Source organism: Xiphophorus couchianus, chromosome 2 (genome assembly GCF_001444195.1).
Source record: "Xiphophorus couchianus chromosome 2, X_couchianus-1.0, whole genome shotgun sequence".
Lineage (NCBI taxonomy): Eukaryota > Metazoa > Chordata > Actinopteri > Cyprinodontiformes > Poeciliidae > Xiphophorus > Xiphophorus couchianus.
Window position 1 is genome coordinate 5,823,647 of NC_040229.1, and position 22,322 is coordinate 5,845,968.

The following is a 22,322-nucleotide window of genomic DNA, read 5'->3' on the forward strand; positions in this document are numbered from 1 at the left end:
TAGTCAGAATTTGATTTGAGAAAGTTTGAGGTGAGCCTTCAGATCGGCAGAGCAGGGTGTCGTCCTCCAAACAATGAGAATGGATGCTAAATATACGGAAAATATTGGCAAAGGGGAGGATGTCAGAAAGGAAAGGAAAGAAGCACCAGGACAGAACCCTGGGGACACCTGAGGTGATGCAGGAAAGTTGAGTTGGATGAACTCTGTGTTGTAGTTATTATATATGAATATGTTGTTTGTTGCTATGGTTCCTCAGTTTTGTTTTCTCTCTTTCTGCAGGTCTAGAAGCAGATTCTAGACTTGCTCTCTCCAAGCTTCTTTGTCTCTCTACTTTTATCTCCTTCTTTCTTCCCCTTCAAACATTTTTCCACATTCCTTTCTTTTCCATCTCCATCTTTATTACATTTGAAATAAACCCGGAGTAAATTTGTTGGGCTTCATCTAAGCACTCAGACAATAATTATACCAGACATAACACATGTTAAAAAAAACAAAAAAACATACTAAGTTTGAGCACTGCTTCATTCCTTATGAATGAATTTACATGCCTGTGAATTCAGGTATGTGTGCACCATACCTGACTTTCTACTACCAGTAGGTGTAATGCTCAAATTTATTTAAATGTAGGTTTGACTGCAAAAATACAAGTGCTAACATTTTTTGTACAATTTAATGTACATTCAGGGATTATGGGGTTAAATTATTCTGAAAACCAAATCAGTCAAACAGACAGAGCAATAAGAGCTTAATGACAATGGAAAACCAACGTTGACACAAACCCCTTGACGTTTCAGAGGAGTTATTTATTGAGTGAAACCACAGTAATGGTTTGAAAAATAAACCCAGTGTGTCTCGTTTCTGGCCTTTCATTTCCCCCATTTATTTGTACTCTGAGGGTCAAGTAGACTGTGTGACCACGACTGCAAATTTACTGTGACAGGATGCTGATTCAAGCTTCAAGGCGGAGGAGGAGGAAGAGGTGGAGGAAGATGAAGCAGGTTAGTGCTGCGGGCTGGCTTTGTGAAGCACAGGATGGAGGGGAGAAGTCAACAGAAAAAGTTTGTCCTGTGCATGCAGGGATTCCAGAGATTACTCTGTGGAGGCGGTGAGTTCCTGCAGCATGAATGAGTCCAAGCTGGAGCTGATGGACCGTCCGACGGAGAAATCCTCCTCCGTCTTCTCTTCCCTGGTGGCTCAGGTTACAGGGTGACCACCAGGCCTCACTGACACCACAGCATTTGTTGCTGTTGTTACTGGTGAGAGGTGAACGTGACTGGAACTCTGCCAGCAGCACAAAGATGGCTGCTGGTGAGATGTGATGGCTTCCAGTGGCTGCAGAAAAATCAGAACCAAGATGGAGAAGATGTGATGCAGCCTGCAGCTGCCGCCACGTCGCCAAGCAACATTCATCAACATAACAGGAATAACATTATCATAACAAAGTCATTATGTTAGTAAAATAAATATACAAAATTATGGTAATTGGTCTCTATCATTATTACTTAAATTTCATAATATCAGTTTATTCTTGTGATATTACAACTTTTTTCCACTAATATTTTATGACTTTATTCTCGTAATATTACTACTTTATTTTGGTGTTATTTATTCGTTATCATCCTATGACTTTATTCAAGTTAAAAAAAAATTAAATAATAAAGATAAGGAAGGAAATCAAATTAAATTCTAGACTTTTCCAGACTACAAAAGAAACCCTGCTAACATTTATTTATTAATAGGAAACATAAATAATTCAATTTTCTTTTATGTTTTCATAAGTAAATGTGCTGACTCCACTGACCTGTGTAGCATTCTAGTCCAGCTATCTGCTCCAGTAGAGCCTGAGATCAGCTGCTTAAAAACAAAAGTCAGCAGATATTTTCCTTCTTATGAACATCAACAAAGAAAATCCTCACTTGGATGGATGTGAAGAGTTACTGTGCCAATTAAAAATCTAATGTTTGCTAGAGAAATTTGTTTTCCAAAATTTTTTAGAAATGAATCTACTGTCTTGTGTTTTTTATCTTGACAAGTTTGCTGATATATTGAAAAACATTTAAATGTGAGAAAAGTGAGGAGATTTGGTGAATTGTGTGTGTGTGTGTGTGTGTGTGTGTGTTGCTTTTGATGCATTTCTATTCCTGAATAGCTCAGATTTATTGGGATCAGTGATGTGGAATTCCCAGTGTGACGCATCGTCATGGTCTAGTGTGGAGACAGAAATCTTTTAAAATACGTGTTTTGCAAGCTTAATTTTTTCACTAACTGCTTCAATATGTTGAGTTTTAAATAGGATTTTTCTACAATATTTGTATAAGCGCACTCCACTGCTCAAAACAAAATCTCAGTGCCAGGTGGAAAAGTAAGAGGCATTTGTGACGATAAGAAAATAATTCAACCTTCCCTTTAGCTCCTGCACAAGCTAATAAAAAGATAACATCATCATAAAAGTGACTGCAGTATCACAGAAACCTTTTACGACTCGCTGGATTGCTTTAATTCTCAGTTTTCAGTTTAGACGGTAAATCAAAGATGTTCACAGAGAAAAAAAAGCTCCAGTAAGAAAACACAGAGCAGGTCGGGGAAAAAGAAAGACAGGAACAGAACGAGAGATGAAAGAAACCTTTAATGCTGTGGGAGTATTCTGGGCACACCACCCAAGTTTCTCCAAGTCTGCAAACGCAGACTCAAATTCACACAAGGGCATAATAAGTCACTTATTATGCTGAACCGGTGTGTCCAAAGATTACCACTGAGTCTGACGACCGAGAGAAGATTTTCCAGATGTGGAAGCAGAGAAAGAAAGCACCGTTATCTCCTTTAGCTGCAGCAGAAAGCCGAAACACAAACTAAATGTGATTACTCCAACTTTTTTCTAAATAATACATCCCCAGCGTGGCTGGATGTCGTGCTAACAGGTACGATGTTTGATGACGCAACAAGCTGCTTCTGAGACGTTTTTTTTGCAGATTCTCTCTCCAGGAGGATCTTTCCACCGTCTGCGTCCGTGTTTATGACTCCTGACCGTCCCGTGTGGTTTAGCTTCACCGCTGTGATAATCATTCCAACATGTCACAGAGCAGAAATTAGATCTGGGCGTGGACCAGCGCACATTTCACTCAGAGCAATCCAACCAATGTTTGAGGAAGAAAACTGCAACTCAGCAACTGCACAAGAAAGAAGAGAAAACAATCAGGTTGTCCTGTGAGCGTTGAGACGAAGGGAAAAGCTGCCAAAGAGCGACACTCGGCTGCATCAGAGTGGCCCAAAACAAATCAGCTGTGCTTCTTCACACAGGCTGCTGAGAGCCTCAGAGCATCGCATGGCTGCTCATGCATCACTTCCTCTCTGAATACCAACGGAGCATGTAATGCGAGAAGGCAACCGCAGATCCAAAGTGACACGAAGAGGCTCAGAAATCATTTAAATAAGAAATGAAAAACACACAGGAAGAAAAATGTGTCGGAGCAGAAACGAAATGCTGGAACCGTCTCATCGGAGAATGTCATCCTGTGTGTTTGTTATTAAAAAGACAGATTGTTTATCATAAGGTGAGATTCAAGACTATTTTATTGCAAAAAGGCGTCATAGAAGCTAACAGCACACCGTTCCTGCTGTAGTCAGGTTGTCTTAGTGAACTAATGGCCACATCAGTGATTTCCTTTTCAGCATCTTTCAACACAAAAAAGGAAAACAGAACCAATAATCAGCAGATTTCCTTCATCTTGTGATAAAATCTACATTCATGTTTTTGCCTCAGTGTCACTGCTGGGTAAGAAAAGCTGCAACATGATGAACCAACATGGAGCAACAAAAATCTTCCTCTGAAGATGTCATCAAGATTTTAATGCCAGACCAAGTACTGACCCGGTTCTGTTTGGCTGTGGTTCCTTCCTGGAGGACGGCATCAGCTGGCATAATGCTGCCAACACCAAATCGCTCTCACTCTCCTGCTGCTAAATTTATACTTTTCACATCAATAGTTCTCAGTTCTTCTGTTTCTGTTTTTGTCTCAGCTCCGTCTTCTCAGCAGACTGGTCCTGGTACTGAGCCCGGTTCTGGTCCTGGTACTGAGCCCGGTTCTGGTTCTGGTACTGAGCCCGGCTTTGGTCCTGGTACTGAGCCCGGTTCTGGTCCTGGTACTGAGTCCAGCTCTGGTCCTGGTACTGAGCCCGGTTCTGGTTCTGGTACTGAGCCCGGTTCTGGTCCTGGTACTGAGCCCGGCTCTGGTCCTGGTACTGAGCCCGGTTCTGGTTCTGGTACTGAGCCCTGTTCTGGTCCTGGTACTGAGCCCGGTTCTGGTCCTGGTACTGAGCCCGGTTCTGGTTCTGAGCCCGGTTCTGGTCCTGGTACTGAGCCCGGCTCTGATTCTGGTACTGAGCCCGGTTCTGGTTCTGCAGGAGGTTTCTTCCTGTTAAAGGAAAGCTTTTCCTCTCTACTGTCGCCACATGCATGCTCTGTATGAGGGATTGCTGTAAGCGATATTGATCGTCTGCTGTCGCCCCCTGCTGGTCAGGAGGAGTGAATGCTGTAAGTCAACGACTCGATGCTCTGCTGGGTTTCCTCAGAAACATTTTAAACTAATTTGAATAATAAAATGAACTTAATGAACTGATTGATAACTAGGATCAACTGGAATGATGTGTGATTTAAATTGAGTCGTTTTTTATAAAGTTCCTCCAGACGGTGAACTGCTGTCCTGCATGATCCACCCAGACTCAGCAGGTTGACACCATGCAGGCGTCTTCCACACAGTCAGCATCCCAGGAGAGAGGCAGGTGGGTGAGGGCAGGGGGCGCGAGCCGAGCCCACCGGGCACAATCTATCACGCAGTGACAGGAACCATTAGAGCACAGAGGAGCATCTGTGGAGCCGCAGGGAAAACGCCCGGCCTGGCTGGGTTTCCCTTTACCGCTTCTAAAACACAGAAACTGTGTTTTAGCGCTGGTTGTTATTTGTTCTGGGCTTCTAGGAAGATACTGCAGGCTGTTTATTATTATTGAACACAAAAATTCATGATATTTACTATTTTATCTGCTGAAACGATGCACGGTTTTGTTGAAGCAAACAAAATAGTTTGCTGATTTTTTTAGGGAGTGATTGTTTTCTCAGCCCAAATCTGAGAGAGTTTCTGGATGTTTGTGGTAATATAATATTACAAAATAGCAACAAATGTATAACAAAGAATAAGAAACTTGTGTTGCACCAAACTTTTTTGTAATTTTATGGTATAGTCGGTCTATAAAATTTGTTGATCTAAAAGAAATAAAAAAGGTTGACCATCGCCTCTGCTTACAGATCATCTCTGCCACACAAAATCATCCAGAGGGCCACATTCAGCCCCCCAGCCACACTTTGGACACCGTTGATTAACAACCATGGAATGAAAATATATTGCAGAGAAACTGCAACATCTCACATCTGGAACTCCGTCGGCTCTCAGACTCTCCAGCGTTCCTGAGGTCTGGACTCTCTGGCACGACCCGCTCTGAAACACCTGAGCTCTTCACCTACGTAAACTCCATCAGCTGCATCCCACACACACCCACACACACACACACACACACACACACACACACACACACACACACACACACACACACACACACACACAGATACCCTAAGCAGTGACCTTGAACTAACGGGAGAAGTGCAAACAGAAAACAGGAGGTGAGAAAAGATGCAGCCTGACTTCCTCTCAGAGCCAGCTGCGTCTCGTCCCAGATCTGGGAATTATTTTTCTGCTGTGTACTTTGATGATTACAGAGGAATATTTGGAGTTTCCATGGAAGCCTTTCCAGGAATGGATGGATGCAAGGAGCTGACATGACATCAACAAGATAAATCTGCTTCCTCCAGTTTACGGTTTCAGAGCGTTTCGTTTCAGTAAAGCGTTTTCAGAAGTTTCACTGCGGTCGTGTTGGAAGCGTCGGCCCCTCAGTTCTCCGGCTGATGTTCAACGCTCCAGAAATCACAAACATATTCCTCTCCCAGTTAAAAATGTGACTTTAGACAAAGGAACAGTGGATGCTAAACTCCAGAAAAAAGAGGCGATGCACAGAGCGGAGTTTTCCTGGAGGCGTTTACACTGGACCGCCTGCCGAACAGGAATTGTTTTCCTATCACAGCTCTTTCATTTCAGGGTCATTTCCACATGTTTAACATTCATTTTACTGCCTAGTAGAGATGCAGAACAGAGCTCTGTATCTGCTAAACACCATCTGACTGCATTTGTTCCTCAGCTAAATTAGGAACTCTAATCGACTTTCAGTGTCTTGCACAGAAAACGAGCCTATTAACTAACGCTGTGCAGGAAAGAGCCTCATAAAGAGCCTGTTTTCCACATTAAGCATGATTATGGCATCAATATGTTACATTTGAACTCCATCAACTCTCTGCCTGAGTTCGCAGCAGCAAGCGGCCATGACGGGGTTAATAAGCTGCAAACTGGAGGGAATCAAAATAGTAAAGGTCTGTCTGAGTAAACAACATAATGACACTCTTTTCTCCACTTTTCAAGGCATAATGTGGATGTTTTCATACTTTAGGACCTGACATTACCATTTAAAGGATAAATCTACTCAAAGTTCTCCAGGCGTATCTCGTTGCCTGATGCAAATATATTTTTTTAATCAAACAATTAACTAAGTGAAGCTAGTTAGATTCCAGAAGAGCAGCTCCTCTTCATCGGCTGCCAGGCGTCACACCGACAGGCAGAAAGCAAAACGCTCTGAATGTGCAGCAGTGACGGATCATCAGCCGTTTGGTTCAGAAACACTCCTCCAGGTGACCAGCGTTTCTCTGCTTCGCTCACCGGAACAGGAAGTTAGCACGACTGCGTCTGATGGAGGTTTTCTAAACGTCAGGTTACTGGAACCAAACTGCGTCACATTGTAACTTTAGAAATGTTCTGCTTTAACTACTTTCTCTCCCATTGGAGGAGGAAGATCTCCAAAATGAAAGGACAACTCACACAGTGTGTCATCTCCCCCTTTATGGAAGAGAGCAGCAGTGTTTGCAGAACTGATGATCATAATTCACGTTTTGTCTGAGTAGAACAGACTGATTTGGTGTAATTTTGTTCACCCTTTCATTTGAGATCTAATCTTGGTGAACTTTGTTGATGTCATAACCAATCATCACCGTCTACCATAAATACGACTTTAAAGATATGAACTACTGAGTTTTTAACATTTTAGTTAAACATCTACAAAATTACGACAAAAGAGTTCAGGAGTTGCAACACGAGTGAGCAAATACAAAAAAATAATGAGGAATATCTAGATTAAGAAATGAAATATTAAGGTTTTTCATCTTAAATGTAAAAAATATAGATTTTTTGTACAGTTTTGGTTGAATTACTGGCCCGTTCTTTCAGCAAATGGTCATTTTTAGAGTTTGTATATTCGAATAAATGATTAATCAATTGCTAAGTTAGTTTTTTTTTATTTCAATAATCGATTAATCGCGATTGTTTTCCTGATATTGTGCAGCTCTGTTCTCAGCCTTTCCCAACCTCAGCAGCGCTCGCTCCCATTGGCTGATTTAGAGCAGCCTGGGCAGCCATCTTGTTGGATCTGATATGTTGGGGGGAAATGTGGACGGCCCAACAAACAGGCAGAAAATGGAAAATGCTTCTGACAGGTGCTTATGGGGAAAAGGCCTTCTGTACAGACCGGGCGCTACGGCAACAAGGAGTTATAAAACGGCCATCACATTTTGTTATTTCAGCTAGTTCACAAGAATATTGCTTTCTTTTCTTTCCTTTCTTTTGTTGAACATGTGGTGAAAGCATGAAGCCACACACACACACACACACACACACACACACACACCCACACACACACACCCACACACACACACACACAGGAAAAGCCACAAGCTTCGTGCAAAGAGCAGCTTCTACAACACATATATCTAAAATATGCACCAACCATTAAAAACAGACACACTTCAGTTTCAGCTATTTTGCATGTTATCCTTCATATTCTGAGATCTGCTGAATGATTTTAATAATGCAAATCTTTAAAATGTTCTTCTAAGGCCACAGTGAGAAATATTTACAATCATTTAACACACATTTTTAGAATATTTTCTAAATATTGTAAATATTTGACTCTCAAGTCAAAGAAAGACTTTACTAACAAATCTAAAGTTTTCATATTTACGACTGAACGCTGACTCAAGTTTGAAGTCTTGTTGTCACATCTGGTGCTGGATAATAAAACATTTTTAATAATTTAGTAAGAAACATTTTAAGGGGAAGTTTTTAAAATACAATAAGAGACAATAATGTGGCCCAACAGGCCGGAGGTGGAGCCATGATTTGAAGATTCAGTCGTAGTGTGAACCTGATTTGCATTATTTTCTGGTTTTCCTCAGGCATATTTACACTTTTAAACATAAATGCAAATAGGATTTTTACATCATTATGTTGCTAACTGAGAAAGTGTCGTTAATAATCCATCAGGTCTTGTTTTGAGGATTTTTTTAAAAAGCAAAGCTGTATAAATGGGACGCGGTGGAGCTCCAGGGCAGACTGTGAGCTTCAGAAAACATTCATTTTCACAGAATGTTTTATCAGGTACAGGATATAGAGCTGCAATACATCACCTGTTAGAGAGCGCGCCACCTATCTCTGCTTCAAGAGGAAACTTAAAGAACATCAGGTGCCTTTTAGGAACTTCATGTTTTTGCGAATATTTTATGGCAAATATCAATTTATAAGCATCTCAAAAGACACGAGGCCTTTGATATTGATATCTTAAAATACTTTTTCCCAACCCTGTAATATTTTATTGCCTTTCTGTTCTGTTATTTTTGCATGTGGTGTTGTTTGTTTGGATTCTAATTAATCTGATGTAATTAAGGCAATATTTTGCATGCATTAATATGAATATTGAAACAGAAACTGAACCTGGATAGAAACCATATCCAGATAAATATCACTAAATATCATCACCACGTTTTGTCCTGCAGATAAAGTGCCGAAAAGATTCAGATATAATTTTGTCATGCTTTTATTATGAAAAGCTGTTTGTTTGTTTGCATGCCAGACATAAATATATTCCTCTCATATCAGCCACCAGAAGCAAATGAAGAGCTGTAAACCATCAGCGCTGTTCTGCTTGTTCAGGTTGGTTTCAGTGATCCCTGAAGGACGCAGCTGTTCACACACTCAGAACAAACCAGCACTGCAAACACACCTCTGTGTGATCCACCTAACTTCCCTCTGAGGCAGAAGCAAAGAGTTTTACCTTGTAAAGCAGCAGAATGGTCTGTCTCAGTTTGAGTCTGTGGAAAACGCAGACGTCGTATAAAGCCGCTACGGCCAGGACTGTGACTCCCAGCTCCTTCCACAGCATGCTGCAGGCGGCGCAGGCCAGGCTGCTCAGGAGCCACGCTGCAAGCCGCCAGGGCCCGGCGTGGCCCCGCAGCCCGCAGTGTCGGACGTAACACAGCAAGGACAGCAGGAAGAACAGGGCGGCGCCTTCGTCGGCCCGCCCCACCACGCCCGCCACCGCCTCGGTGTGGACTGGGTGGGAGGCGAACAGCAGGCCGGCCAGCAGGCTCCACGGCCCCCCGCCCAGCAGCAGGCGGGCCAGAGAGGTGAACAGGACGGTCACGGCGCCGTGCAGCGCCACGTTGACGGCGTGGTAGCCCCAGGGCTCCAGGCCGCCCACCGCGTAGTTCAGGCGGAAGGACAGGGTGCAGAGGGGCCGGTAGGACTTGTGGCTGCCGCTGTGGGTCAGCAAGGTTCCCCAGAAGTCATCGTAAAAGATGTTGGACCAGGGCGTCTCCGGAAGCAGGTCCTGATTGGTCTTAATGGCTCGGCTGGGAAGAGAAAAACAGAAAAACGTTGATTTAAGACAAACCAGTGGCTAAATGAGCAAAACACAGTCCATAAATATGATCCTCTGCATTTTACAAGCAGAAAACACAATATTTCATTTTTGTTTCCAATAACAGTCAGAAAACGTGATCACATGGCTACCCCAAACCAGAAATGAAGGCGAATTGGAACAGCAGGAGGATGAGACCAAATCTGACTTTTCATTTAGTCTGAATGGAACAATTCTGATCTTTTCACCACCAAAAAATCCAATTTGTGTCACATGGAGCCAAATCGTTCCTGATAGTATTCAAAGCGTCTGCAGTGTGAAGGTCATGTTGCATTTTATCCGACTTCTACGTGGTTGATGTGAGACGTGCAGCAGAACTCTGCTCCAGGAGAAGCCAGACTGTAAATCTAAACAATGTTTGCAGATGATGATAATGAAGTAATGAAAGCAGTCTGAGTCAGTGAACACATCACAAACTGGACCAACAGTATACTGAGTCACAAAGAAGTCTGATTCATTTAATCATTAGAATGGACAAACGGGAAAAGAATTTATTTCAGCAAAACAAATTTTAATTGAGCATCAAGACCTGCTGTGAGAACAGAAAAGGAGCGAAGAGCCGTCTGGTTACTGGCCAACTTCACATTTTACTGAGCAGCTGGATTTACTGGATGGACCAAATTTAAAACAGCTAGTTTGCTCCAACAACCAAAGACTTCTGAATTCACAAAAGCACAAGAGAGAAAACTGATTCTGGGATTCATGGAGCCGTAGTTCTCTACAGCCAGACAGAGAGCTAAAGAGGTGGATTAGCAGGGCTAGCTAACAATTGATAATTAGGAATATTAATCTTCAGAGTGTCACACAGAAATGGTCTTCAGTCAGGGGCCTCTTCAGATATGTTGCAGAACTGACTGTTACTGGATTAGCATCATCATCCACAACAACTCTCTGTAGATACTTTTATGATGTGAGCTGCAACATTTAATTGGGAGCATTTACTGTCCCTCTGGGAAATTTAAAGTATTTCTTAGCTGAACTGAATCAAATAAATCTGTATTTGAATGAAAGATCTGAGCAGGACAGTCATCACAGCTCTAAGAGTTGCTGCCTTTAGAACTGGAGAACGGCTCGACATCGACGGTCAGGAAAAAAACACTACAGGAGGAGGAAGAGTTTAGAAAGAGGATGGCTCCGGGAGACTGTTTGCTCCTGCTGCCAGGATCAGGCCAGAAGGGCAAAGAGTTCGATACATCCATGTTTAAAGGTATTTAAGGACAACACATGTGGACATTAGGTTTCTCCTTGTAGGCAGCAGCATTCGCCAAAAGGAACAATTGGACCAGCCCTTTGTGTGGGATGAGCCTGCGTGACTTAACCCAATGCTGCTTCATCAGCCACAAGCTGTGTGTGTGAATGGCTGCTGGGACCACCAGCAGGGGTCAGGGGTCAGGGAGGGTGTGTGTCTCTCCAGGAGTCCTTACAGAGACGGCGAGGCCTTGTCCAACGTTTCCTGCTCCTCCTACAGAGCAGCACGCCCATCATGCTCTCCTTTCAGACAATGATGGCTACAATTTGCTTAATGAGCCCCCCTGTGAGAAAGAAGCTGCAGCAAAAGCCGAGCGGAGGTGTTGTAATTACAAGTTTGATAAATGACACATGACAAGTGATAACAAACCGAGCGAACAAGGTTGTAATCTCCCTGTGGTAGTCACAATTTACACACGTAATTAGCTCAAGGAGAAATGGGTGGAGAAAAGGTGGAGGCGTGAGTGTGTGTGTGTGTGTGTGGGGTTCTCCTCATGCAATTCATCACATTTTTATTATGTGGGACAAAAATTGAATCATAGGAAAGAGAAGTGAAGTTAAACACATTTAAAGGTATGAATGCATGAAATAAGACAGCCATGATCTGAAGGACAGTTTTTAAATTAAATCTATATAAATCGATTTTTAAAATATGATCCTTTGTCAAGAAGAAAATTAAATTGTTCATTAAACTCCTCTTGTTCTCTTCTGCTACATTGTCTGCTATAACGTCTGTAGCAGTGTCTCTCCTGCATTAAAAGGACAGCAGATCCAACATCGGTCATCGGTCCAGTGCAGCTGGCTTCATATTCCAGAAGAATCAGATTGTTGTGAGGTAAATACAGCGCCAACTAGTGTGCAAGTTTAATAAAATATCCTGATTTCTTACCAGGATAAGAGTGGAAACTCTAAATATGAACACTCTGAATTTTTCCAAACGTGAACAAACATAAATTTTCCTCTGTGGATGCAGCATGGCGTGTCTGCCCCACCTGCAGCATGCCACCTGACTCTGGCTTTGTGCAGCCAGGATGCTTCACATGATGCTGCTACAGACCAGCTGCGTCTCTAAACAACAGGAATGTGGTGGAGAGTCACCAGAAAGGTGTGCATAAGATGGGTGAAAAGTTTCTCTGTGCAGCATGTTGTGGAAAAAACGTTATTTATCAAACACTAAAAGCATAGCGCAGGATTATTGGCAAAACTAGAACTACTACACATCCAGTGGTGGCTACTTCCTTACTGCAGGAGGTCAGATCCATTCCAGATATTTGAATAAAGATGGGATGGTTCTGGTAACTAAGCAACGGCCGCTGGCAAATGAGAAGGAGACTGCTACCGTTAACTTTGGAGAAGCTAGTGACTAGCATGCTGAGGCTGGTCGCCCTCTGGGTTACCTTCCTATTCTGGCAATTAGCTCAGATATGCTAGCATTAGCCTTGGTAGCCAAAGTGACTTTTTTTTCTTTAACACAAATTTTAGAAAGGAAAATGTTTGAGATGCAATATCTGTAACGACATCTATTAAACGTTGTGTCCTTTTGACTAAGTTTCTATCATAACACCAACCATAAACATACAGAGATGAAGTTGGTTTCTGAATCAGCAGACGACTAAAGGTTTTCCGCTATTGTTTCTCTACTTTACTAATAGCATCTTTAATTTGATCTACTTTAAAAACGTCAACACTGAGAATGTAAGTCTAAGACTCTTCCAACATGGACTGGATTATTCTACCCTAAAAGCAGAATATTTCAAACCTAGTCTGTAAAATGTAAACACACTAAAATGACCCTTTATTGAACTTCCATCAGTAGAAGAAGAAGTCAGTCCAGTGGGTTTTCAGCTTCTCCAAAGTTAACGTGTGTTACTGGTCTCCTTCTCCTTTCCCAGTGTGAACCGCTCAGCTATCGGTGCCGGCCTATCATTAGTCAGATCAGTAGATCTAGCTTCCTGTGACAAAGAAGTAGCTACTGCTGGGCATCAAATAGCCTTAATTTTAGCACCATGTTTATTAGGAATCTTGCAAAAGACAAGAGCAATAGTGTCAGCTCTAACTTAGAGTTTAAAACATCTTTTAGTCCCAAAGACACAAACTTCAATATTTATAAGACAATATACGAGGACATAAGAAACATATTCAGCTTATCTGACGCCTGCAGCTGCAGACCTGATCTGCTCCAGCAGGCGGCGTTCAAAACACAGCAGAAATAAAGATTCATCATAAACCATGTGTGTGGCCAATGCAGAAGGTCATGTGACTTCAGAAACTAAAGTTCAACACAGTCATAAGGACTTTAGCACAATCATTTTTCTATAACAAGCATCACCATGACAACTTTACAAACAGCAATCTTATGGCGCTCACTCTAAGATTTTGGAAAGCAGTAAAAATCATGAACCTGCAAAGCTTTAAACTGCAGCACTTTGATGTATTCATAAATATTTCTTATTAAATTTATGGACGTTGTTTGGTTACAGACCCATTTCAAAATGCCAGTGATGTCTTCTTAGGTCATAATGAAAGTAAAATCCCTCTAAGACTGTTGGGATGCTGCAGACATTTCCAACCATAGATTGCAGCATTCATCAAATCATAAAATGCGGTGAAATAGTAGAAATTGCAGCTCTTGAACATTAGCAGCCTGCAGGAAGCCTAAAGAGCGCTGCAACAATCAGCAGAGCGATGGGAGCAAACTGCTGAGCTCCTCAGCACACAACCGATGGGGTTTCTGCATTTTCCCTGGTCAGAATGACGGAGGTGGTGCAGCTCAGCTCTCTACTCCATCCTCAGACATCCCTTTCATTTTCCTCAGTCTATTTGTCAAGTGAGGTCTTTATTCCAGCCCAGGAGGTTCATATGAGGCTCTAATGGTTCCATGACATGTCAAAGCTTTTCTGGACTCAGCTTGGCCCGGTGCTGCCGAGCCGCTGCAGCTAGATGCATTAATGCTGCTGAAAAACCACACCGGATTCTTCTGGCAGCCAAGCTGAACACATCGGCAGAGTGAGGCTGTCAGAAGCCAGCAGCTCTTACATCCTGGCATGATGAGCTGCCATGCACACGTTTCACTGCTCGGACTTTCTTCTGCTCATGTCGCAGATCCAAGCAGCACCTGACAGGCTGACGGCCGAGTAACGGAGTATAAAGACGGACGTTTTTAACTCAGCAGATAAATGAGAATTGTTTGCATTATAACCTACAGCTGGGATTTCAGGCTGCTTTCTTAAAATATGGCTAATCCAGTGGTGGGTCCACTCTGGCTAATCCGTTAATAGCAGAGCTAATTAATAAAGAAATCATATTTTAAATTCTAAAGCACTAATTTACTTGACTGTTTTGTAAACTTTCAGTTAAGTAAAGTTTGATATCTGGGTTGAAGTTTTGGTTTGGGAATTCTTGAAATAGGTGTTTATATTCATGCTCTTATTTTGATGGGGGTGAAGACTGTTTGTCCAGCAGTTCCAAACAAACATGAGATGAACAGAGGAATTCATCACTAACACCAGAAACAACCAGGGTGTTAATTAACCACAGACATGCAATATTCACATATTGCTTTATACCATGCTGATAGCGTTTTAGCATTAGCTTCCAATAAATACTATGCTGGTATGGTGTGTTAGCATTAGCTTCTGCTAAATATTATGCTGATATGGCGCTTTAGTGTTAGCAGAACTGATGTTTACGATAAGTGCTTTAGGGTTAGCGTAGCTAACTTTGGTGCCCACCATTAGCCAAATCATTAATCCATGTGGATGTTCATTATCATCATCATCATCATCATCATCATCATCATCATCTCCTGCTCCTGTACCAGAATGGAGACCAGCTCTGGGCTACTGGCTCGGCTCAGTCTAAGCAGAACTGGCAGCAGGAAGGACCTCTGTGTGGACTGCGAGTGTTTTCCAGCAGGGAGCACATTCCTCCCCAAACCGCCAGCCTTCACATCGACTCCCAGAGGAGCAATAAGATCATGTGGCCTCTAACAAGGGAGGCCACTGAAAAACTTTTACTTCTTCTTGAAGCTTCAAGGCTGCAGCCATCATTCCCTCCACAACGTGTCTGGATTTCATTCATGAGGCTCGGTCTGTCGTTCCTGCTCAGCTTGTCACAAAGACGGCTGAGGCAGAAACATTTTTCAGTTGGTAACTTTCCAAAAGCTTGGGCTTTTTAAGTAAAGGGTGACGGACTGATAAAGAACTATTCATTGAATGAAGAGAAGTTTCTTTGTTCACGATAAAAAACTAATTTGAGAAAGTTTGCTTTTAGGCAGATTCCATAAAAAATGCACAGTAAGATTTATGATGAGAAATAATCAAGAGAGAGCAAACCACTTTGTCAGTGAAGCAAGTTTCAGTCATGAGATGAATGCAGTATTAGGATGGAGGTTAAAAAAAAGGCAGAACAAATAAGGAAAAGATCGAAGATTGATTTGGTGGTGCAGCAACCAACCAACCAGAGCAAACACGAAGCCAGGCCGGATATTAGAAAAAGACTGAAAGCCCAGGACAAGTCATCACGTCATCAGGATTTTCCAAACTCAGCGACTCAAAGAGTCTGAGATGAGAAACCAGGCAGAAAAAGCTGCATGACCAAACTGTGACTTTAATATCCTCCGAAACACAGAGAGAAAGTCGGCCCAGTTTAGGGGTGGAAGAGGCCATTGATATACGCTCTTCTTATTTTAATAGTTCAAACACCAAATATAGCTTAATATGCATCAATGCACACATTGGAAACCGTCTTATCACTAAAGTAGAAGCTTTACAGTCTTTCTTTTTCTCTGCTGTTCAGCCAATCAGCAACAATAAAAATAAATACTGCTCCTGGATTGGCCACTTTGCAAATGCCAGTCAGTAGTGCCAAGTAGTGTTGCTCCAAGAGATTTCAGTTTCCTAAACTGTATTTTCTCTGGAATATTTTATATCTAGTCTACGGAAAACCTGCAAATCTGTAGTGGTGCACTGTGGAAAAGCATAGAGAGGGTCCCTGATAATCTGGCACCAGAAAACACATGGAGGAAGGAGCAGACATGAAAGAAATAGACAGATTTGATTTTCAAATCCTAACCGTAAATCCTCTTAAGTCGTGTGAAACTGCTGCATTACAAGATCACCAGGCAGATTTATTATGGGTCCAGTTAAACCAGTACAGCGCAAAACACCTCCATCCTTTCAGCCAACACAAAGAGAAATAAAACAGTAAACACAATTGAAGGTCCAGTTTAGATGAATTTCCGTATAGTTTATTTAATTCCAATTCACAACACATGACATCTCAAAACACACAAAAAACGTTAATTTGATCCAATCTAGAAGTGGCGCTGTGTGCTCTAATGCTTTTAAAATACAAGGCATGTAAAGATTTCCATTTGTTTCCGTCTGTTAAAATAAAATTCAGTCTGGTGGAAGTTTGGTGAAAGTGATTGAACATCTGTGAGTTATATGTCATCACCCAGATCTAATATCACAAAGAGGCTCAGGCGTATTTTTAGAGTGTAAACGGAGAAACCAGGATATCCCGCTTCGTGTTTCCGGAAAGTTCTTGTCTCGGACTTTGTAGGCAAACAGACTCGAGTTCAATTGTAATCGCACCCATAAGCATTTAACGCCAACAAAACCTGTACAGCACTATAGCTGGCTCAATCCAGACAGAGAGAGCAAAACATTCAGCAGATAACAAGAAGGATGAACATGTAACTAGGATCATTTTTTTCATTTTTGTTAGATTCACTTTATTTACTTTTATTTAAAGATTTATTTAAAAATAAAATCCTCTTTTCCTTAATTTCTTTAGCACAAAAATAAACCAAACGAGAACAAACACCATTCTGTTTGTTCTCGCGTGGTTTCAGGGTCACATGACCGGCTGCTGCTGTAGGTAAGCTTCTAGCTGATCGTAGCCTTTAGCAAATGTCTGTAGTGCTGTTTTTCACTCATATGCCTCTCAACCTTCAGATACGCGATTGTGGCTCAAAACTTTCTATGATCTCACGGTTGGACCAGTGGGAACTGGTGAGTTGTGTTGTTCGGAGCTAGCATGCTAGTGCTAGCTCCTGGCTATTGATTAGCCCCGGTCACTATAAACTGCAGTGTTGTATAGTAACGAAGTAAAAATACTTCACTACTTTACTTAAGTATATTTTGGAGTGCTTCATACTTTCCTCGAGTATGAAAATTTTTGATGACTTTCACTTTTACTTCACTATATTTCCGAACTTAATTGCGTACTTTTACTCCGATACATTTCAATGTGTGGTTTAGTTACTCGTTACAAAAAAGCGAGAGAGAGAAACAAAGTGTTTTGACCCCACCTACTGATTAGCAAGTAGCAAGTAGGCTACCGAACAACGTCGGTAGCCTGCTTACCTGGGCTTGTTCATCACCAATAGGATACACCTTCTTCTTCTTCTTCTTCTTCTTCGTGTGAGAGGAGGGTGAGTGGAGAGCGGAAGAAGAGTGAGAGAGAGAGCGAGTGTTTACTTTTCTATCTTTGTTTTGTCTTACTGTTTTTTCACTGGGTGTTCATATTGCTTGTTTAATTGTTACTTTGTGTTTTAGTTTAGTCACGCTTTAAGGGGTTTTGTGGGTTTGGGGGTGGCCGTCAGGCCGGCGTCTTCGGACGCCATGGTGGTTGGTGATGGGAATGTTTTGTCCTCCACGCTGACACGGAAGAACGGCGTCAAGGTGGGTGCCGGTTCTCCGTGCAGCGTGGAGGAAGTTTGTTTGGCGGTGGGTAAAGACATTGGGTATGGGGCTATTAAATCGGCGGCTAGGATGAACGGGGCGGTTGTTTTGTTTGTTGAAAAGGTGGAACAGGCTCAGCACTTGGTGGAGGTGGGCGTTTCTGTTAATGGCTTGTTTTTGCACGTTTCACCTTTAACTTTACCGGCGACTAAAATTACACTTTCAAACGTTCCTCCGTTCATTAGTGACGAGTTTTTAATTAAAGAACTGTCACGACACGGAAAAGTGGTGTCGCCGATTCGAAAGGTTTTATCTGGTTGTAAGTCACCTCTGCTTAAACATGTTGTGTCGCACAGACGACAGTGTTTTATGTTATTGAATAGGAGGGATGAGGAGCTAGATTTAAGGTTCCATGTTAAGGTTGATGGATTTGATTATATGTTGTTTGCTACTTCGTCACATATGAAGTGCTTTGGGTGCGGTCAGGAAGGCCACATTGTAAAAATGTGTCCAGGCAGAGCCGAGCCGGCTCAGCCGGCTTCAGCAGAGCAGCAGCAGCCTGCTGCTGCTGAGCGGGACAGAGAGCCACTGGGTGAGGCTACGACGGCGGAGGATTCCGCTACTGACGCGGGTGGACCCGCGTTAGCGGAGGGGGAGCCCACTGCTGACGCGGAAGTACCTGCGGTGGTGGTAAGAGAGGATGTTGACAGCATTGTTGGGAATGATAGCACGGTAGAAATGAGTGTGTGTGAGAACATTAATGAGAGCAGTGTGTTGAGTGGTGACGGTGAGAATGGTGAGAAAGGTGAAGGAGTACAGAAAGATAGTGAGCAGAGAGAGCGGGAAAGGGTGAGGGGTGAGAAGGAACAGTTAGCGGGTGGAGCTCAGGGTGAACAGAGAGAAATGCAGGTAGATGAACAGGATGAAGGAAAAGGTAGTGTAGAGAGGGTGGAGGGAGATGTAGTGGAGAAAGAGAAAGGACTGACAGATGATGAGAGAGAGGTGGAAGCTTCTGCCCCAATAAAAAGAAGGAGCAAAAGAAAGAACGTGGTGGCTGCTGCACAAGCTAGCAAACAGGCCTGCAAGCTACCTGCAGACAAAAAAGACGGGTCAGATAGCAGTGATGCTGAGAGCTGGTTTTCAGACACCAGCGATGTATCGGTTACTCAGTCAAGTACCAAAGAACCGAGATACCCTGTTGAGGCTTTTCGCATCTTTTTACGCCAAACGAAAGGCTTGAAAGGTGTTAAACTCGAGAGTTATTTTCCAAATCTGAGAATGTTTTATTTTTCTGCCCGATATCACATAAGGAACAGAGAGTTGTCCGGTTTTGCGGATACAGAAGTGTTTAGACTGAAAAAAATAATGTCTAAGGTCAGAAAACAATTCTGAGCATTATGATGTATGACAGGATTTCATTTTTTTCCTTGGTTTGTTGTGTGTTTTTTTTTAACCCCCTACCCAGTATGGATTCTTTTAAAGTGGCATCTTTAAATCTTAATGGGGCGAGGGAGGCGGGAAAACGGGCATTAATTTATCAAATGATGAACCAGAAAAAGATTGACATCATTTATTTGCAAGAAACACATAGTGATTGTAATACTGAAACGGACTGGGGTAGAGAGTGGAGAGGAGAGGTGGTGTTGAGCCACGGCACCTCACAGAGTGCGGGAGTAGGCTTCCTCTTCTCCAAAGCTTTCACCCCGAATTCCATGGACATTGAACACGTTGTTCAGGGGAGGTGTCTTTTAGTTAGAGCTTGTTTTGATCATTTTAGCCTGGTTTTTATTAATGTTTATGCTCCCATTGTCAATACAGAGAAAAGGTGTTTTTTTGAGAAAATTGGGGAAAGGTTGGGAGATTGTGTGTCAGAGGATTATGTTTTTATAGGTGGGGATTTTAATTGCACTGAAAATGATGTTTTAGATCGAAACCATGCAGAGCCGCATCCGGCAGCCCAACACGTTTTGAGGCAGCTGGTCTCATCTCACGGCCTGGTGGATGTATGGAGAAGGATGCACGCAGGCTCCAGGCAGTACACATGGTCCCACATTAAAGATAACCGTATCGCTTTAGCTAGACTTGATCGTATTTATTGTTTTAAACATCATTTTAATGTGTTTAGAACATGTCAGATTGTGCCGGTGGCCTTCACAGATCATTCGTTGCTCCTAGGTGCTGTGTTTATTAGAAACATCTTACCTAGAAGCGCGTACTGGCATTTTAATTCGATTTTAACTCATGACTGTAGTTTTAAGGAAGTTTTATGTCATTTTTGGATTGGTTTTAGACAGAAAAAGTCTGATTTTACCTGTCTGAGACAATGGTGGGATTATGGGAAGGTCCAAATTAAGCTGCTGAGTCAACAACACACTGTTAATGCCACTCGAGACATCACCGGATCTATTAGAGATCTGGAGATGAATATTGTGGACTTAGAACGCCTTAGTGACTCCACTGGAAATCGAGAGTATATTGAAGCTCTTAAATCTAAAAGGCTAGTCTTAGCCAACCTGTTGGAGAATAAAGTCCAAGGCGCATTGGTCAGATCTCGGGTGCAGAACATCGCAGAGATGGATGCTCCCTCCAACTTTTTCTTCGGCTTGGAGAGGAAGCACGGGCAGAGGAAGCAGATACATTCGTTGATGTCGGACGCGGGGCAGCAACTGAGTGAGCCGGGACAGATCAGGAGGAGGGCGGTGGAGTTCTACAGTTCCCTATATCGTAGTGAGTACGAGGAAGATGAGGAATTGTATGAGGTGTTTTGTAGTGAACTGCCTCAGGTCTCTGAGGAGACTAACGCTGACCTGGAACGCCCTCTGGGGCTCCAGGAGCTCCACGCCGCTCTCCTTAGTATGCAGGGTCAGAGGTCCCCGGGCGTTGACGGGCTCACTGTAGAGTTCTACAAGGCCTACTGGGACCTTCTGGCCCAAGACTTGCTTGAGGTGTACACCGAAAGTCTGCAAACCGGCTCACTCCCCCTGTCGTGTCGCAGGGCGGTAATCACCCTGCTGCCCAAGAAGGGCAACTTGCAGGAAATAAAGAACTGGCGCCCCGTGTCCCTCCTCTGCACCGACTATAAAATCCTCTCCAAGGCCCTGGCCACCAGGTTAGGGAAAGCTATGGAGCAGGTCATCCACCGGGATCAGACTTATTGCGTCCCCAGCAGGTCCATGGTAGATAACATTTACCTAATTCGGGATGTTTTGGAGGTCTCTGGTTCATTGGGTTTACAGACTGGCTTGATTTCATTGGATCAAGAAAAGGCGTTTGACCGCGTTGAACACGGCTTCCTCTGGAAAACCATGGGGAGGTTTGGGTTCGGCGAGGGTCTGATCGCCATGATCCAGGTGCTGTACAGTGGCATTGAAGGTGTGTTGAAGGTCAACGGTAGCCTGTGTGCTCCTTTTAGGGTGCGTAGAGGCGTCCGACAGGGCTGTGCGCTGTCGGGGATGCTCTATGCACTCTCCTTGGAACCCCTCCTCCGGAAAATTCGCTCAAATGTTCATGGTTTGGTTTTACCTGGTTTTATAAACAATAGGGTTTTATCTGCTTATGCTGATGATGTTGTTGTTTTTATTAGAGACCAACAGGATATCAGTGTTTTAACCAAGATTACGGACCAGTTCTCTGTTTTATCTGCTGCGAGGGTGAACTGGGGCAAGAGCGAAGCCCTGGCTGTCGGTGAGTGGCCCACGGGGCTCCCGGTTCTCCCTCAAGGTCTGATATGGAAAAGAGATGGTTTTAAGTACCTTGGTGTATTTTTAGGCAGTAAAGAAATTGTAAAAAAGAACTGGGAAAACGCTGAACAAAAAATACAAAACAAACTGTCAAAGTGGAAGTGGTTGCACTCGCAGATGTCGTATCGAGGCAGAGTGCTTGTATTGAATAATCTTGTCGCTTCCCAGCTGTGGCATAAACTGGCGGTGTTGGACCCACCATCCGGCCTACTTATGAAGGTCCAGGCAGAGATGGTTAAGTTCTTCTGGAACGGTCTACACTGGGTGCCGCAATCTGTGTTGTTTTTACCGAGAGAGGAGGGGGGTCAGGGCCTTGTCCACCTGGCTAGTAGAACGGCGACATTTCGTTTGCAGTTTGTACAGAAGTATTTGACGAGATTTCCTGTGTGGAAAGATGTGGCCAGTTGCATTCTTAGACGTGTGAACTTTCTTGGGCTGGATGCTGCTTTGTTTTTTACTGATTTTAGTTTTTTAAAGTTAAAAGGGCTGCCCCAGTTTTATCAGAGTGTTTTTAAATCGTGTGCTTTTTTTAATTTGCACAGATCAAACACGACTGATTCACTGTATTGGCTTTTAGAGGAGCCATTAGTGTGCGGCGCACGGCTGGATGTAGCAGACAGCACAGTGCCGGGTGTCGCTGGAATGCTGTCCAGGGCCGGAATAGTGACCCTGCAGCAACTGATACAGGTGGCTGGACCGGACTTTGAAAACGTCCAAGAGGTCGCTTCGACGCTGGGGGTCCG

At 43.1% G+C, this 22,322-nt stretch overlaps 1 protein-coding gene across 1 annotated transcript in view; it reads right to left on the reverse strand.

Annotated features, from left to right (window-relative positions):
- tmtc2b (transmembrane O-mannosyltransferase targeting cadherins 2b) overlaps positions 1 to 22,322 on the reverse strand; it is a 98,344-nt gene that overhangs the window by 37,664 nt on the left and 38,358 nt on the right. Inside the window, exon 2 of the mRNA XM_028033808.1 lies at positions 9,258 to 9,834. Within this exon, the coding sequence (XP_027889609.1) occupies positions 9,258 to 9,834 (577 nt within the window). The remainder of the gene's footprint in view (positions 1 to 9,257; positions 9,835 to 22,322) is intronic.